General features: G+C 44.2%; 1 protein-coding gene across 8 annotated transcripts in view; it reads left to right on the forward strand.

Moving 5' to 3' along the window:
- Nucleotides 1-15,668, forward strand: part of PDE1C (phosphodiesterase 1C) — a 315,242-nt gene that overhangs the window by 104,993 nt on the left and 194,581 nt on the right. For 3 of the 8 annotated variants that reach the window (XM_063325534.1, XM_063325536.1, XM_063325538.1), the window contains exons 1-2: nucleotides 3,428-3,585; nucleotides 4,170-4,272. The exons of 2 other annotated variants lie outside the window; for them this stretch is intronic. In XM_063325534.1, the coding sequence (XP_063181604.1) occupies nucleotides 4,172-4,272 (101 nt within the window). In that variant the 5' untranslated portion in view covers nucleotides 3,428-3,585; nucleotides 4,170-4,171. Of the gene's footprint in view, nucleotides 1-3,427; nucleotides 3,586-3,834; nucleotides 4,273-15,668 lie in introns of those variants that run through there. 3 more of the 8 variants (XM_063325535.1, XM_063325539.1, XM_063325537.1) reach the window with 3 other exon arrangements.

Consider the following 15,668-nt stretch of genomic DNA (forward strand, 5'->3'; position numbering starts at 1 on the left):
TACCACAGTGGTGCTTCTGTGTGGGATCTCATTAGGGACCTCTCTCCTACCCCAGCTCCAAATTGTGTCACAGCACTAAATCAAGCGGGGCAGGAAGCCACCTTGTGTCATGACTCTCTCATCAGTGCCATCTCTGCCTGCATTGAGCAGATAAACTGGTGTCTTTGTCTCAACTTCCTTCAGCTAAGTGTCATAACTGTAAAAATGTTTGCCGTTGGCAGGAGCAGCATCCTCAGACATGTTCCCGATTCCTCTGTGGCTGCCTTTAGACTTTCTATTTGCTTCCATGGGCTCCGATGCTGGTGTCGCTCTTGCCAATGCTCTTTCCTCTCCTAGTTCATGTTTTGCATATCACCTTGGTTCCTGCAAATGCTGCGAGCCCTATCTCTGCCCATAATTCCTATAAATATCATTGCTGTGACATCATATCAGTCCAGCCCTCAGTTTCCTTAACAGTTGTGTGTGATGGCTTTTTTGTCTGCATTCTCCTGATTTGGCCCCGCTGTCTCAACTTCCCGGTTTTATTTGTTTTTACAATTAGCTATCAGAATGCACAGTCCTTGTATTCTGTAGCTTATGATCTCAAAGACTCTTGGAGGTCAAAATACAATGAAACAAAAGGCCATGCAAAATTCAAGACCAGGAGGATATCTAAGTTCTCCTGTATCACCTTTTTAACAGGATCCACTCAATATTAGTTTAGTTCTTCAAATCTGTGGAGGTAATCCTAGCCTGGCACAGAATCTCATCGTTCTCTATTTTCTTCTCTCCACCTTGCTATCTTTGTCTGCCCAGTCTTTCTTCCCTGCATGACTGTCTTCAGAACTATGATACTAGTTAATAATTTTTCTGATATTTCTGCAGTCCATAGTAACTTTCCTTTAATTCTTAGTCTCATCCCTCTCTATTTGCTTTTAGGTATCAGCTGAAAATTTTTATTTTTTTTTTTTGCTTTCCATCGTAACATTTTCCTCTTCTGTCATTATATATGTATATTTTCTGGCACTATCTGGTATTTTAAGGGTATAATTTTCATAGTAAATAATAACATGGTGAAGGTGAAAAGTACCTGGGTTCTGCTAATCTCAACTGGTCGATTATTACTGAGGAAAAGAATGAGTCACTGCTTAAATAGATAACATACGGCTGAGGTACAGACATACGGGTTACACCAGCATCAGATTGTTGTTGACTTATATTTTACTCATGAGCTTGAGTTGATAAGTTTATCATTTCAAGGGAAAATGCTATTTAAAAAGTGTATGGGTTGTGGCATGTTGGTAATACATCTCTGTTCCAATGATGATTCCTGGTAATAAATGAAACTTCATGGAAAATGCTCCTGACTAAAGCTGAATGGGAAAAATGCAATTCTGTGCATCCTGCAATAGAATTGAAAGAGATATACAGGAAAAAATGAAGTGTAAATGGGGATTTTTGTTCTGCCAGCCACTTCATGTAACTGTGGTAGGCCGCTTGTCCATGGGATTGAATACCTGCCTCTGGTTTTTGCGTGAGGGGTTTTTTTTAAAAATATCTAAAACCCGTAGGAGCTAAGAGTGAGGGAGCTTTGCCTCCTGCAGCAAAATAGAAATCTCAGCATCTCTGTGTCGATTTGTGTGAATACTAAAAGCTACAAAGCGTTTCCTTAGATGGGATGGGTTGCCTTATGAAAATCTTAATATCAAATGGGTATTGTACGCATGTTGGCAAAATGATGCAGAAATAATGAAGGACAATAGTGCCTTGCTCTTACAGTCTCCTCATCATCAGTGGAACTCGCCGTCCTTTCCGTAGGTAGGTGGTAAGGCTGTGCTGGTTCTCAGATGGAGACACTGAGATAAGGAGTAGGGAAATGATTACCTGTCACCTGTGAAACATGTAGCTGAGCTTCTGAGTCTTCCTGATGAATCAGTAAGGCTGGATCATCTTATTGACAAGGTCGAATGTGCCACAAAGTTGGCAAAACTCTAATAATGTAATCTTTAATTCAGTATAGCCTCTTCTCTTTCTGTCAATACAATATAACTTTTTATGGAGTTGTGTATAATCTCACTGGAATTATAATGAACCCTGGCACTTTTTCTACTTTGGAAGAAAAGTTTAAAGATTTTTGGTTTTACCTCAAAGCTTTTTTTAACTCTGTCCCCCATCACCAGTGAAAACTGCCTTTTGCATTAATGGATGCAAGGCTTCTAGTTTTCCCGTGTATGAAAAGCACTCTTGCGTATGCAGAAACAAGAAAGTGAATTGTTAAATTGTTGCACAAACTCAGCAGCACAGTTTCAGAGCCCAGTTATATGCTGTCTTGCACATAACAGATCCCAAAGCAGAAACCCCACTGATTTTGCATAACGTATACATCTGCAATCTTATTTTTTTCCCCATGGGGTAGGAGAATCGCTGTGCAGACAGGATGGTCTGTTTTTACTTTGCCTGGCTGGATTTCGAAGTAGTCAAGTTACATGACTAAGAACTGGTTGAAGTTCTTTAAACAGGGGCTTGCTTGATGAGGCTAATTAATGTATTCTTCACATTTCCACAAACTACTCAGATTGTCAGTGTGTGGACTTGCACAACTAGAGCTGGAAGCCATCACCAGCGAGCATGTTTTCACTAGAGCCTGTCTTCCCTCACACGACGAACTCCTCTGTTGCAGGCTCTGCTTCTCAAGGGGCAACTTTTGCAATATATGACAAAATGTGTTAAGGCTAGGACAACGTTTTGACAGTTACTTTCCCTCAGCTCTGGTGGCTTCGGCTAAAAGCACCACATCAATAACCTTAACTAAAGAGATGCATGCGGGGGATCTTGGCAGAGTTTGAGACGTGATTGATCGGGTCAGTGCAATGAAGGAAATCCCTGTCCTTCCTCCTGTCCAGAGCAGGAACCCCGCACGTGTAGAGAGGGATGCCGCCCTCGTGTCTTGGTCCCTGCTGTGCCTGGGGTCGGTACGGGCATGCTTTGGGGGACCCGGAGGCGGGCGTCCTGTTGCAGAATTGGGTTTTAACCTCCCCTGGGCAAAACCCTTGAGTTTGATCCATAGGTCCTGTTTCAAGCCTCATGCATTATGAATAGTGTGTTCTCTCTTAATGTATTGTTTGTGGTTTGTATTCAAAGGCATCGATATATCTGTGACTAACGTGTTGGGCTTGATCTCTCTTCAGTGCACGGATTTCCCCTGCTGTGTTTTGGGGTGCTTTAGGCAACAGTGCTTTACAGATTTATTTATTTTAAAAGTGGGTTTTGCCCCAGTTGAAGCCTTACAGCCCGTGCTGCGCGTCGCTCTCTGAGGAAAGCAGGCTGACTGCAATGAAGCAGATGGCTGCTTGCCAGGAGTGAGTCGCTCACTTTCTGTAATTTACCCTTCCCCTTTTTTTTTTTTTTTTTTTTTTAAATGGTCTGGCTTGGTTGGGTTTTTCATCAGAGCCAGCCTTTCTCCAATAGCCCGTTCTCCCTCGCGCGGCTGTGTTTGTGCGTGTGTGCGGGAGAGAGGGAGGCAGAGAGAGAAGCCGTGCCTGGGCTATGCTGACAGACGACTTTTTCCTCAGTTGTCAGGTTTCGAGCCTGTCGGCAGCGCTGCTGGTAAGTGGGGGGAAAAAAAAAAACCGAAACCATGCCAGGGCTGGGGGTAGCGAGCCTGGAGGGACCGTGAGCTGCCACTTGCGTGGGGACGACGAGGGCGGGGGGGGGGGGAACCTTGTAGTCAGTGTGTGGCCCTGGGACCCGAGCAGTCACCCCACTGCCCAGCTGCCCGCACAGACAGCTTAGTTGTCAGCACGGGATTTTCCTCCCCTCCTCCCTTGATAAAGATCCCTCAGCTGGTATTACTGATTGTATCCTTGGTTTATTGTATTAAAAAAAAAAAAAAAAAAAAGGAAAGGGAGGGGGGGAAGGAAAAAAAAAAATCCGTGTGGGTTTGCAATCTGGAGATGAGCCTCTAATCCCCTCGGCCAGCCCGAGGATGGTGGGGTGCTGGCACAGCTGCCCCCCGCGTACACCTGAGGGCTGGAGGGCTGCCCACGCAGCCCCGCTGCTGGCGGGGAGGGGGGAGAAGTGGCTGGCAAAAATGTTGTCCGCTCCCGGGCAGCGTTAAAGGTGGAGCGTGCGCATGTGTTGGGGGGCAGCATCCGTCCTCGCCGAGCTTTAACCAAAGCGGTAACCTGCAGCTATGGAGTCACCGACTAAGGAAATCGAAGAATTTGAGAGCAACTCTCTGAAATACCTACAGCCAGAGCAAATAGAGAAAATCTGGCTTCGTCTCCGAGGCTTGTAAGTAGTACTTTTTTTCATATCCTTCTCCCATTTCCTCCCATTGTCAAAATTATTGTAGCACTTTCTTTTTCCTTTCTTGCTGGTACCTTCAAAATCTCCCAGGAGTTTCCACACCTGTTCTCCATAAATACAGTGAATTAGTCTTTGCAAAAGATCCATTTGCTTCCTTAAATTGAACTGCTTGTTACATTGAACAAACATTTTCCAATGGGAATGTAGAAATGTCATTAATGAGGCATTGTAAGATATAAGCAGTTACTGAGATGCTAATGACTTTAGCTGCTATACTAGAAAAGTTTTGTTATAGCCTGCATGGTACTTAATTGGATCCTCTGTTTTCAGTAATCTTACCCTTAGATGCAACGTACAGAAGACTTTTTTTCCTCCGTAAATGTACACCATTTCTGGCACTGACGTGGTTAATAAGGACAAAACAGACAGAGAAGGCACAATTGGAAAACATTTCTAACAGCAGCAAATTCATCTTCCACAGATTGGATTGTACTTATTAATTTATACATTAAGCCTGACTTGCCATGAAATGATGGGACGCTGCCTCCCGAGTAGGAAAAAAGTAACTGTGCTTAAAGAAGAACTTGGCACTGCAGAAAAGTAAAAGTTTATAGGCTGTAGAGTTTACGTAGCTTATTTAGAGTCAATGTCTGGCATCTTTTTCAGATTCTCAGTATGTAAAATACTGTCTACCAGCAATAAGATCCATTACTGGCAGCAAAGCATTTATTTGCCCATCAGTTTTTGGCCAAGGCAAAGAGGAGCGTTACCATGTTAAGCTGCATCCCTCCCTGTGTTGTTTTTTTTTTTTCTTCAGCCTCACATGTTAGAGTTATTAAAATTTCAGCCCTCAAGGGAAAGGGGGGAGGGAAGGGAGCAAGGATGCTAGGAAACAGCAGAAGCAAGAAAACGTAAAAAGAGTAGGCTAATAACTGAAAACAAATGGGTCCAAGTTAAATTTGAGTTGCTCTTTGAGTGTTATTTTGTGTGAGCAGCGATGCCATATTTTGTAAAGCATATCCAAAACTTCTGTAGCACTCCAAGCAGTCTAAGAGATGTGCATGAATATGTATTTCTTTCAAGGCGTCACTCCAGGAAGCCTGTTTTGTGAAGGAACTTAATCAAAGTAGATGACAGCTGTCTTGTAAGCCTTCCAAATAGAACAGTCACACAAAACAAACCCTCTTATTTTCAAGTCTGTGCCATGCTGTAGTATTAGGAGTCCTTGAATTTCTGTATAATATGGAGTTTAGGAGCATGCTGATTTGGATTCCTCCTGAAGTTCATAGATAATTCTTCAACGCCGTTGTAGTTCAGGATCTCTCCTGCTGTTAGTACAATGCAGTGTCTGCGTATTATATGTCAAGTTTGTTCCGGTCTCTTCTACCTTCTGTAAATATGGCAAAACTGTAAGACTTATTCTAGATTTGTAATAACTAATCCTCAGGCTGTTTTTCAGTAGAGCCCTCTCTGTTGGCAGCATGTGAGTGTAACAAACTCATCCTTTCTCCTTCGGAGTTTCAAGATTTCTTTGCCTAAAGTGGAGATAGGATTGTGGGGTTTTTTTGTAGAATTCTTGATCACAAGATGAAAACTGAAGTGTGTTCTGCTCTAATTAAAGACTGTAGATAGAAGATTTTCAATTCCCGGTCGTCATATGGAGGCTTTTAGCGTATGCATACACACACAGACAAACTGGCTGCAGGCTGAGGTTTGGCATCGTGTCTCATGGATTTTCTTGTCTGTTTTTATGCATGCCTATGTGTGTAAGAAGAATGATCAGATGTGCACAGCCATCTTAATTAACTCTTAAATAAGGTGCTTCATCCTTAAGAGATCAAATTCTACTTGAGAAGACGTCTCTCTCCCCTGCCTCTGGTACACCAACAGGCCTATCACACAGGAATTAGTTAAAAGTCACAACAGCGCTACCGGAGCAGGGTTATACAGGTAGGGAGAGAGAGAGAACGCTGCTGGCTGAAACTGCCCCGGGAGTTGTAGTCTGCAGCAGGCAGATACCCAGTGGGTCACTGGCACCCCTTCTTAAACGAGAAGGGCTGTGAAGATTTAAACAAGTCTCGGGTGTTCAGCTTTGGGTTGGACATCTCCTTGGTAGGACTTCACCTCTGGCAACTCTGGTATGTTCCTTCCCATTTTCCCACCCCCAGCTGCTGTGTTTACTCAGTGGGCAAACCAATATTCATCACCTCTTGCAATACCTGGCTCTTCCAGGGGGTGGGGAAGGGGGCTCTTTTAATTTTCACCCCATTTCAGCCTACTTGGATTGAAGGGAATGGAAACCCAAAGGCTGCAAAGGGGTGGTTGAGGTGAGGCTCTTTTCAGACTCCCCTAATGCACTGTGTTTTTTGTTTAAGCAAGTCTGTTGAGGGGTTTTTTTTTTGCCATGTGCCTGGTACAGTTCTGTCCTACAGGATGGTTGGCCTTCGGAGTTTTGGGCATGGGGTGTGGATTTTCAAGGAATAGGGAGATCTTTTGGGCAGCGGGCAAAGGGCAGGTTTTTGTGAGGCTGAAGCCAGGTGTTTCTTGTAACATGAGCCATATGTTGCTGTAAGAGCCAGACAAGATACTGAATTTGCCTCTGGAGTGGAGTGGAAGGAAATCCTTTTCCTTTTCCTTACGTATCTCTCCAACACACGTCTTCTTGGTCAGGACACCCTGGTTGCTTTGTAAAGATAGCAGTATCAGGTGATGGTCCTTAGGCTGCATATAGATTCCTTTTGCTTTTATTGTTTAAGTATAAGCTAAAATACTAATGCAATACCATTACTGAAATGTTTTTACTTGACATATATATATTCATGGCTTAATGATTCTGTGGAGCAATTTATAGGAGAATCAAGTCAGTGGAGTCATAATGTTTTCTTAGGTTTAAGGGAGCATGATAAATTGTCTCACTGGGCAGTACGTCATCCGTGACAAAATATTTGGGTGTCTTGAACCAGGGATCTATGAAATAAATGTTGTCTTTATACATGACCTATTAGATACCAATTTAGGTTTAATCACAGCTTAGAAAAGAATCTTTTAGTGGTTTAATATTAATAAACTTTCAGGAAAGGTTTCTGAATGAGCTGCTTCGTGGGCAAAAGTACCATTAGAGGTATATGAAACTCTCTGGGGAAAATCTTGAAAGTTGAGAACTGATGCTTTTGCTCTTTTTTCTCATGTTGTGCCCGAATGTCAGGGAGAGGTTCACTCTGGATTTCTCCTTGTAGGAGCTCACTCCAGCAAAAGAGCTGCATACACCAGTCATGCAGCCATCAGGGGCCGTCTTCCCTGGGAACGAACGCACCAGCTTTCCCTGCAGCAGGGACCTCCCAGAAACAGACCTGCTTCTGAGTTTCATCGTCATCATAAATTAATTGGACTGGAGCAGCTTCACATCCCTTCAGGGATATCTCACATGGGGCTTTCCCTCTTGGCTGCCAGAGGGCCGCCTGCCTCCCAGGAGCGCCTCTGGGTGCAAGTGGTGCCTCCCCACCACCCCGTGCCTCTCTGTCCCCACAAGCACACGTGGGCACTCACTCCCTGGCTGCTGCGGTCCCCAGCCGCCTCTGCACACTGCTGGTGTATACATGCACTCCTGAGCCTGTGTTAATTCAGGAGCCGATCTCCTCCATTCCATTGTTTGTGTCCTCACGAGGGGCCTGACTTACACAAGTCAGGCAACAATAACAGTTGCCTCTTATTCCCAAGCAGTGCTCACCCCTGAAGGCTGACAAGCTCAGCCTGCAAGAAACTGTGTTTCTTAAGGATGTGTTGATTGTTTGCTTATGGCTCTCAATAGCTGCTGCTGCCAGAAAAAGGGCCTTGAGTCTCTTGCTCTGTTCTGTCTTTCTTGCCCCACGGATCCTGTCCAGAAGGCAGTCTTTTATTCAGACTTGCCTTTTTAAGCTCCAGGCTTGAACACTGTATACGCAGGAGTTACATATGAGTCTGTCCTTCACCCTCCTACGGTTGCTAACAACTCACCCTCTTAAGCTCAGGACCTTTTGCTCTGCAAAACGTAGCAGTTAAGATTAGGTGGGACCCATTACAGGGCAGCGTTAGCAGCAGAGCTTGGAGACCTGATTTCAGAATATGACTGCATGGTGGCTTTTCAAGCTGACGGTTTCTCTAGGGAGGCGTCAGCAGTGGTGGCTGTGTTGGGATGTTCTTGTTTTAGCACTTGGACTAGCTGTGGGACTGTGAACTCCCATAAAGTGGCTTCAGTTACCTCCCGATTTCTCAAGAACAGAGAAAGCGCTGAAGCCCTTTTCACACTGGGATTAGATGTCGTGTCTGATGGCATTGAAGAATGCAGAGGCAGATATCCAAAAAGCTTTGCTAGTTTTGGTAGAAATGTGCTAGTTTACAGCAGCTGAAGACCCAGCTTGGAGGTATTTTTGGTTTGATTTTCATTGCTTTTATGCAGAAAAAGAAAACTTTGGTTTCTAGCTATTACAGCAGTCCCAGCATCACTGGCACCTGCTGCTGCCCCTGCAATGCTTTAAGCATTACAGAAGGAGAGAAGAGAAAATGGACTTTAACCTTCTTCCCAGTATCTGGGATTAGAATATTAAATTGCTAAATACATAATAAATCCCTTCATTCTCAGTGTAGTACTTTCTGATGCTGCTGAAGATGACATTACAAACAGCAGCAATCTCGGAACTCAAATGGGATGCTTGACTTTGAACTCATTTTTTGGACTCTCCTTCTCCAACCTGTCAGTGTAGAATTGGTCTAAGAAAACTGGTGGGGGAAGAAGATAGAAACACATGTAAATCAGTGTCTTTGAAAACTTCATCGTTTTGCTGTAGATCTGAAACAAAATTTCAGCACTTAGGGGCATATCCTCAGCTTCCTCTGCAAAGCATCATGCGTACCATTGACAGTGAAGAGGTCCCAGTGCAAACATTTGTCTAAGATACAGATTTGTTCTTGGAGTAAATGGTGAAGCAGCAACTGATTTCAATGGGAAGAGCATAGAGCCTTGGTGACTGAAGATGATCTGGCAAGTGCTAAGAGTGCCACCACTCAGTTGTTTGCCTTATCTGTATGTGCTCTATGATATTTTTAGGTTTTTTTAGTTGAAAAATGTCACACACAGGACAAATGGTTCTGCCAGTGACGGTATCCTGATCTGCTTCGTTTTCATTTACATGGCCATTGTAAACAGGAAAACAGAGAGCTCCCTTCAATTCCAGAGGCACGCTCTACACAGTGGGCTTTGTGCCCAAATATTTTAGCTGGCAGCAGATAGTAGAGGTTAAAAACACCCCTCAGAAAGCACCACTTTGTTAGGAAATGTGTAAATTAGTCAGTTTTCAAGTGGAAAATATGAATATGCTAATCCATTTCCGGAGGTGAGAGAGGCACTCGGGCTGTCTTAGGTCTTGTTTTTAGTCCTCTGAACCTCCTGAGGGTCTGGGTTTCAACTGAAGCCCTGTTCACCCCGGGAGCAGAACTGAGCCACCTTCAACCATGTTTAAATACAGCTGATGCCACCCTGTTTCTAGTTTGGCTTTCCTAATGACCATAGACTGGGATTATTTGTCAGAGAACCATGTCAGGAAACCTCTCTGTAGACCTCTTAGATCTGAATTTCACTTTTCCTGAGGTTGTCACGATTTCTAGAAGGATTAAGAAGGTCTTACTGGTTATTGAGTGGGTGCTGGGTACGTGCTGGAGGCGGCAGCGCTCCAGCGTGGCCTAGAGATTCTGTGAGCTACTCTGTGGGTATGAATGACTCAACTAGTTTTAAGGTTCATTGGGGTCTGGTTGATCCATAATATTGTTCTCCCTGTAGTGTGAAGAAGGGCTGAATTTTACCATTGGACTAACCTGTAACAGCTTGTTTTATACTGCCTGCAGTATAGTCCTTGAAGGAGCAAAGGGAGCAGGAGAAGTGCTGCCAGCTGCTAATCTCATGCCTGACAAATGGGCAGAGGAGAGAATACATTCTATGAAATAGCAGAACATCAACTTCAGAAAAAGTTAATTAAAAGCACAGTGTTTGGAGGTGTAGTAATTCAGTAAACTGATACATTTTGCCACAGTCCTTCCGTTACTTTGTTCCACCCAGCGACTTTTATTTGAATCCTAAATCAATAGATGAATCCTCTAGGTAACAAAAGAGAGAAGACTTCGTGTTTAATACTAAAATGTTGACTAAGAAATAATATATACTCTCTAGTTTTTGCCGTAATCATAAAAAAGCTTTTATTCTTCTGGAGGTAATACAAGTGAATCATACCTGCAGCCCAAAAAGCAATTATTTATTTCAGCAGCCATAAAAAGAAGACCACAGTCTGTCGTAGAAGAAAGGGGCTCCCTTTGTAATATTAAATTCAGTGCTTTTCAAATATCACTGCTATAAAGCTTCCAATCCTGCATAGGAAACAAGGATATGAAAAAAGTTATTTTGGGGAAGATGAATTTAAACCTTGGGTCAAAGGAAAATTAAGAGTCTCTTTCTGGAATTCTTTCGTAAAACTGTCTCGGTGGGATAGAAGTCCGTACAGAAAGAAATAAAAACCAATGGAAGGCAGCACTGAAAAATCCTCTGTGTGTGTGTGCGTGCGTTTTAAAGGCTGTGAGGCCAGCTCATCTCCTAATCTGCCAGCTTTTGGTGGATTCAAACACTATATTAAACCCAACTCAGCCCTTGAAGGGATTTTTATTTCGCATGTTTCTTTTTCTTCCTGCAATTCATGTGACATTTTCCTGTTCCATTCTCTCTTGCCTTGTTGCATCAAAAAATCACTTCAGCCCCCTCAAAACACTAGAAATGGTCTGACTCTGATCCCGACTGGTAGGTGAGGGAAGACTGAGGTTCACTTATTAGGGCTGACCCATTAAAACGCTATAGCAGCTGTGAAACATACCTCTACAGATGTGAATTGCTCTCAAAACACTAGGGAATTGGGTAAAGCGGAGGTTTTCTAGAAGGGCTTGTTTGGATTCATAAGGCTGTTTTTGATCTCCTGAACCGTGCTGTAAATACTGGAAAGAATGACCTCATTGATACCGATGCATTTGCGGGGGTGAAATTAGAATCCAGTTCCTGGTCTTTGGAGCGGTTTTTTTGTTTGTTTACTTTGAAAAGCTAGGTTTTCCAAGTAATTGATGGCTTGAGAAAAGTTGTTTAGCCCCGTGGTGGTGCAAAATTTTCTCTGACAGTGTTAAGCCCAACTTTATGCTTAAATTTGAATTGTAGCTGAGCAATAGTCCTTCCTCCAGCAGACTCAGTACTGCTCCGGGCCCCTGCCCAAATTTGTCTGCAGTTGTCTTGGATATTTGAAAAGCAGATTCATTTTGAGCATGTGATTATAAATACAAAGAAACCAGAATTAAAATTTTGCAGTAGATTAAGAGTGCAGCTCAAATTCTGGTGAAACTGGTTGTAATAAACTCAGCTAGTTGACCTCAGTGGAATGAGGATTCCTCTAAAAAAGTGGTAATGTCCATGTTGGGCATTTTTTAATTTTACTGGACAAGAAGGGTGGGGGGGTGGTGCAGAGCTCTCGGAGAGCCATAGGTCTACATGGCTGTCAGGAGGAGGTTTGAAAAGCTGCGCCTCTGCCAATTCATGTCACAGCAATCGGTCTTGCCTTCTTTGGGAGGACCTCCACGCCTAGCAATTGGTGACATTGGGTAGAGAAGTCCATGTGAGCTGAGGCGTGCAGCAGCAGAGGTTGGTCATAATCTTGCTTGGAGAGAGAGATGTAGGAGACAACTTAGTTATTAAGATGCATATAGACATGTATGATAAGTTCCATGCTTTTCTTCCATATCTGTCAAGCTGTGGAGTCATTTTGTTATTAATGTGACACTTTGAATGGCTATTAGTAGGTTTGTGTCATCACTTTAGGAGTGATTTCTTACACTCCTAGGGACAGATACTATTCATGCACAAAACTCCTAGCCAAGACAGAAAGTTGCACAATATCCATCTGTAGCACGAATCCTGGCTTGGTGCAAATCTCTTTTCAACACCAAGATTAGCACAAATTAAACATAAGATCTGTGCAATTTTTAACAGCTAAGACTGTACAGAGCCCTTGAGCTACAGCTGTGTCAGGCAGGGAGTCCCTGCGGGGCGCATGGCACGAGCTACAGCCAGCATCCAAGGGCAAAGGAGCAGAAGTAGAGCATAAACCCTCTTGCAAGGCTGAGCAGTTCAGATGGTTGCTGTAAATGATGCTCAGATCACACTTCCTCCCATGCCTCCTGTGGAGCAGCTGGTTTTCTGGGATTCACTAGCAGTAAGCAGTTACTGGTGTCTGCTAAGCAAAGAGTCTGAATACACAATTTAAATATGCTCCTATACACATATTGATGCAGCAGAGACAGCTACAGTCAGATGGGAGAACTCTCTTTTTTCAGACTTGCTCGAAAAGTGAAAGGAGAGGAAACTGTGGGGGTTGAGACTGGGAGGGGAGAATTGGGAGATCATCTACAAAAGAGCATACTGACTCATAAAGAGGGTGGAGAGCAGAACCAGAGAGAGTTTTGTTGTGGTTTTTTGTTTTTGTTTTGTTTTTTTTTAAAAGGTGGTGGTGGGGAAAGAGATAGTCCTGTGAGTTCTTCACCTTCCTACCTGTAAACATTTGTTAGATGTATTTACTTCCAGATTAGAATAGCTCATAGCACAACATATATACAATTCATTTAGGAGTTTGAGTTTTGCTGAAAACCACAGGGAGAAGGGCTGCCTTTAAGGGCGTTTGAAAAAGCCACACAATCTGTAGTGCAGTATTTTTTGCCTCACTCGGAGTCTAATGGGAGACCTTGCAGGAAAGCCTGGATGCTCGAAGAACACCTCTGGTTATAAACGCTGCACGAAACACTGCTGCTCGGTCGCCTTCTGAGCATGTCTTTGTTCACACAAATGAAGATCTCTTCTTCAGGAGGCTATTGCTTCGTTTCATTAGAGGACGAGAGAACTTTCCTTGGTGTCTTGGCCACATTCTTGTTGTTACACCAGTCAAAATTTTCCCTCTCAGTGTTCCTGTTAGCGTTGTCTGAGCAGTCATTTTCCTTTCCCTCTTTGCTCTAGTGTTCCAGGTGCAGAGAGAGCCTACGGATTTGGATGCAGTTTGACTGGATGTGTAGATGAAGTCATTCATGTCGTATAGAGAGTGTCTTTAAAGTGCTTTGCAGAGAAAGGCTTTTGTATAAATGCTCAGCAATCTCCAGAAGACATGTTTCTAATTAGCTTGACTGCAGTGAAGATATCCTCTTGCAAATGGAGAAGAATGAAATTCCTCAGTTATGCAAATTTGCTGAATAACTGGGAGTAAATTACCATAATGGTCCCACCTAGCTTCACAATCTATGAAACATCAAATTGCGTTTTGAATTACCTATTTACCTTATGGAGGAAGATCAGCTCCTCTTCTGGGCCAGAGGCAGGGAACTTGGCTCCTCCCTTAGAGCAGCCAAACTTTTCAGAACTGGAATCGCTGTCGCAACCGTGGCACCTGGTATGTGGAAAGGACAGGACTTGCTTATTTAAATACATCTTTATATCTGAGGCTTCTGAAGACACCCCCCCACCATGGTTGCTGTGGCATCTAGATGCTTGTGAGACAGCTGGTGACAGCATGGAGTAGGGCCTTAAGGAATAGAAATCTCGCACAGCCTCCTCCATTCTCTGTATGCACACTCAACGCTGTTCCCATCCATCCACCCACCCGTCCGTCCGTCCCAGTTCCCTCTCCCGAAGTTTCCCTCTCTGTGGTGAGGAATTCCCACGCCGAGACCGCAGGGCAGCGTTTCCGAGCTGCAGATGGTGGCAGATGCCGCCTCTCTCCCTCTCCTCCTTCCTCCTTTCCTTCCCTCTGCCCTCATGCCTAGTTTTGTGGAGGCAGCTGTGTGCCATCACACCCGTGTCATTCACACCTTGGAGGGGGGGGGTGAAGGAAGGAAAGATGGGCAACCTTCTGTGCTCTCTGCAGAGAATAATGTAGTGATACAGGAACAGCATTGACAGAGTAGCAGGCAGTCTGCCGAAGGTGCTGAGCCCTGCTGCAGCCAGCAATTTTGAGGATAGGAGCCTCCGTGAAACCACTTTTCCTCTGCAAACAGGTTTGCACTGGCTATCCCAGAGACCCATCGTTGTTCGTTGTTCAGATGACTTCCCTCTGTAATGTCCCTGCTTCTGCAGAAACAGAGTGTGCTGGGAAGTCCAGGAAAAGGGCATTGGCTCTTCATGAGAAGTTTAAACGTTGCCTTTTCCTAAGAGTGACTAATAATTGTTCTGTTAATGAGAAGGCACTGTCAGGACAAATAGCAGTCCTGACTCGCTACCCAAAGTAGTGTCGCTAAAAGGCTTGCATAATTTAAAAAAAACTACCAGAGCGCGCTGAAGGAGGGGGTGGTTGGGAGGTGGGGATGGGTAAGTGAAGCTTCTTTTGGAAAGGGAACACTGCATCTTTGTGCAGCAAATTTTTCACCCCGTGTTTAGGCTTGTTCAACAGTAATCTGAGTGTTTCAGCCTGTAACCCGGAGTCAGGAGAGGGCCTGGCACAAAACCATGAGATTTAAAATTCTGCGTCACACCAGCTGTCTACTAGCAGACAGAGGGGGTGGGTTGTGTTCGGGGGGAGGGGGGAAGGTTGGAGGGGGAAACAATAACAACCAACAGTCTGATAGATTTACTAGAGCTTAGGGCAAGATGCAGATTTGTTTAGCAACTTCATGCGCGCGGCTGGTCTGGTCTGATGTAATTCCAGTCCATGTTTCCTGTCTTGATATTTAATCCAGAGTATGAAGAATGATTCTCCCTCTCCCCATCATCGTGCGTGCTGTAACTAATCACAGAGCCACCCTGCATGAAACGAACTGGACAGCTGCCTTTTTGGCTCCCGCAGAATCTGAATATGTTTGTTTTGCATAGTAGCAGTGATTAAAATAAGTTTTAATCTGTACATGCCTGTTTCTTCCAGGATCTAACAGCTTTTTGCCACTGGGGGAGTGGAATTCCTGCTAAACAGTATTATGTGCTTTCAATGTACACGATACATCAATGCTGCCCCTATATGTGCTCTGCAAAATTCTGCTTTGCCTGATTCCAAGAGGAACTGTTCCCTTGCACGCTCCTCGTTGATATGACTCGTTTCCACAAGCTCTTTTCTTAGGGAAACGAACAGGATACAACTAAAGAACGCACAGGAAAGATTGCGTATGTGCTCCCTCTTTTGAGACATTGTAATAGCAAGGAAGCGGCATCCCACTTGCGGAGGTCAGTGTTGCCGTGTAAACACAATGTGAAGCACATCTACGCTCAGAGCAGCGGGGAGGTATTCTTCCCTCCCGGCCCCTCCGATCCCATTGTGCACGAAGTGCCACAATCTCTTCCAGTGGGAGAGGCT

This window comes from Chroicocephalus ridibundus, chromosome 2, assembly GCF_963924245.1.
Source record: "Chroicocephalus ridibundus chromosome 2, bChrRid1.1, whole genome shotgun sequence".
NCBI lineage: Eukaryota > Metazoa > Chordata > Aves > Charadriiformes > Laridae > Chroicocephalus > Chroicocephalus ridibundus.